At 42.4% G+C, this 2,909-nt stretch overlaps 1 protein-coding gene across 1 annotated transcript in view; it reads left to right on the top strand.

Moving 5' to 3' along the window:
• Positions 1-2,208, top strand: part of LOC104965260 (ribosomal protein S6 kinase beta-2-like) — a 15,969-nt gene extending 13,761 nt beyond the window's left edge. Inside the window, exons 13-15 of the mRNA XM_010794217.1 lie at positions 1,084-1,161; positions 1,325-1,432; positions 2,092-2,208. Of these exons, the coding sequence (XP_010792519.1) occupies positions 1,084-1,161; positions 1,325-1,432; positions 2,092-2,208 (303 nt within the window). The remainder of the gene's footprint in view (positions 1-1,083; positions 1,162-1,324; positions 1,433-2,091) is intronic.
• Positions 2,209-2,909: the final 701 nt, after the last annotated feature.

The raw sequence follows: 2,909 nt of genomic DNA, 5'->3' as shown, positions 1-2,909 counted from the left end.
AACAGAAGGAGGCGGAGAAGTGAGTGTGTGTGTGTGTGTGTGTGTGTGTGTGGGGGGGGGGGTGTGTGTGTGTGAGAGATTAAAATAGCCCAATTGCTTTTACAATAAATAAACATTGAATGTGTTTAATTGATTAGTAAAGGGGTTTAACGTTAGTGGCAGGTTGTGTGTGAGAGAGAATAAATAAGACAGCCCAATATTTAAAAAAATTGTTATTCTTTTCTCCCGCATTTTTAGCCTATTTCGCAACTTTCCGCATATTTCCTAACTTCCCGCAATTTCACCGCATAAAATCACATAAAACCCCGCATGTTTAATCGCATAATCAAGGATTTTAGCCCGCATAATCAAGGAATTTAGCCCGCATAATCAAGGATCTTTGCCCGCGTTTTTCTGGAGGGTCTAAAAGGCATCTAAGATATTCTGGAGGGTTGCTGATTTAAAACTCAAAGTATCATTGATTAAAGGCAAGGCATGAATCACATACACAATATGCTTGTCATAGATGCACCTCCCTGATATCAATAGCCGCTTTCACACCAAGTACTTAGCCGGTACTTGTTTAGTCCCTGGAACTGTCCTAGTAGATCGCGTTCTCACCGGAATAAGTCCCTGAGGGCGGATTAGGCAAATGAAGCCGCTGACGTAACTACTTCTTCTTCTTCTTCTTCTGCTTTGGGTTCACAAAACTTTTCGGAGTTTTACGGGGCGTGGTTTGCAATTCGCCCAGCCAATCAGAAATGGTTAGTGTGGCACACCCACACCCACGAACCATTTTTCCTCCTCAGGAAAGTACTACCTCGCAAGCAGGGACTATCTGGGGGTGAAAAGGTTTGTGCGAACTAGGGACTAGTTCCAGATCCTTTTTGGTGTGAAACCAAATCTCCCCCCTATCGGCCTAGTTCGGGGGGAAAAGTACTCCAGTGTGAAAGCGCCTAATGATGATTGAAATGCTGCCCAACCAGAGCTTATACACAAATGAGACATTGACTCACAATTCACGGTTCAGGTATTCATCTTCATCTCAGATATATAGGTTGCCCAAGAAAAGATTGATAGGTTTTCCCTTTTGTTCCGCTGCAGAAGCATCCGTTCTTCAGGCATATCAACTGGGATGACCTGCTGAATAAGACCGTAGAGCCGCCTTACAAGCCACAGCTGGTAAGTGACCCATTATGTTTTCAAATAGCTTGTTCAATTAATATTATGCTTGGTATTCAGTGCTACTAGGTTAAATGTAGTCATTGTACAATAATCTTATTAAATAAATGTATTGTCTATCTAACTTTGTGGCGACATCTGTTTTCCTGTGTGTTCCCTGTAGCAGTCAGACGAGGATGTGAGCCAGTTTGACACGAGATTCACCCGACAGACCCCAGTGGACAGTCCTGACGACACAACACTTAGCCACAGTGCAGAGCTCGCCTTTGCTGTGAGATTTATTTTCTTATGGATTCTTATGGGGTGCAGTGATGATTTTTCTTTTTTAGGCCAACCCAGAAGTTAGCTTCTCAAGGGCTCCCTTGACAAAAAGCAATGGGATTGATATGATATTACTTGTTTTGTTTAACAGGATAATCTCCACATAATAATCCCACTTTTTGATTTTTAAAGTGCAAATGCAATGGGCAAATGTAAAAAGTTAGCGTTAGGCTATAAACGTCAATGTTGCATGGCTGTGCATCACCACCGCCGAGCTAAAGGTGGTCTCGTGTTGGTGTCATGACATTCAGTAGTCTCATTTAGTCACTTGTTAACAAACTCAGTTTTTACGACGCATAGAACCCTCGGACATTTTTTATATTTTATGTCATAGAATAAAACTTGAAATTTTCTCAGGCTTGTGTTGACCACAGACCTTCTTTTAGGCTTCCTAAGAGAAACAGGTAAACAAAAAAAAACTTTACTTTGAGTAGTGGTAAAATGCTCACTCTTTCTCTTGCCCTCTCAATCTTACATTAGTCACTGCCTACTTCAGTGCACGACAGTCCTCCTTTTTTAGTATTGCATTACAAAAAACACCTGTTTTAATGAGAAATCCAATGACATTGTAGCTTTATCCATCTAATATCAATGATCCTTTCCCTTCAGGGTTTCACCTACGTGGCTCCATCTGTCCTAGAGAGTCTAAAAGAAGGCTTCTCATTTGAACCCCGAACGCGCCCTGTACGCAGACACAACAGCAGCCCACGCACACCCATCAGGTAACACATACACACACACACACGCACACGCACACACACACAATGTAAATACACACACACACACACACACAATGTACATACACACACACACACACACACACACACACACACACACACACACACACACACACACAACCAGTCACACACACACACACACACACACACACACAATACACACACACACACACACACACACACACACACACACACACACACACACACACAAGACAAAGTATTTCTTACCGCTCTCCTTTACGCATTTTGTTAACATTTGAAAGGTGAAAAAACTTAAAACAGAAAAATTCTTTGGAGATTGAACTTAGTGTGGTTATGTTTAGTCATTTGGTTCGTGGTTTTTTTTGACGGGGTAAATGATACTGTTACAACTTAGACTGTTCCTAAAACATAGCGTCCGACCGACAAACTTTTCTAAAGAGGAGTTAGAGCCACCAGGCGAAGACGAAGAACAAAGAACGGCCTCAGGCGCTAGCCGACTGACCGGGGAGGCAAAAAAGTCACTCCGTGCTGACTTCGACGACCTCCGCTCCACCCCCCCCTTTTGTAGCCGAGAGACAGGTACGACCAGAACTTTCCAGGACGACTCCTTTTAAAAGTAGTCCTGGACGTTTCTTTGTCTTTCTTTTTCTGTCTCTTCATCTTTCTAGATTCAACAAGTTTTCTTTTCCATAGTAGAAATACTGTTGT

Source organism: Notothenia coriiceps, unplaced genomic scaffold (genome assembly GCF_000735185.1).
Source record: "Notothenia coriiceps isolate Sejong01 unplaced genomic scaffold, NC01 NC01_scaffold00037244, whole genome shotgun sequence".
Lineage (NCBI taxonomy): Eukaryota > Metazoa > Chordata > Actinopteri > Perciformes > Nototheniidae > Notothenia > Notothenia coriiceps.
This window is presented reverse-complemented; position numbering and strand designations above follow the sequence as displayed.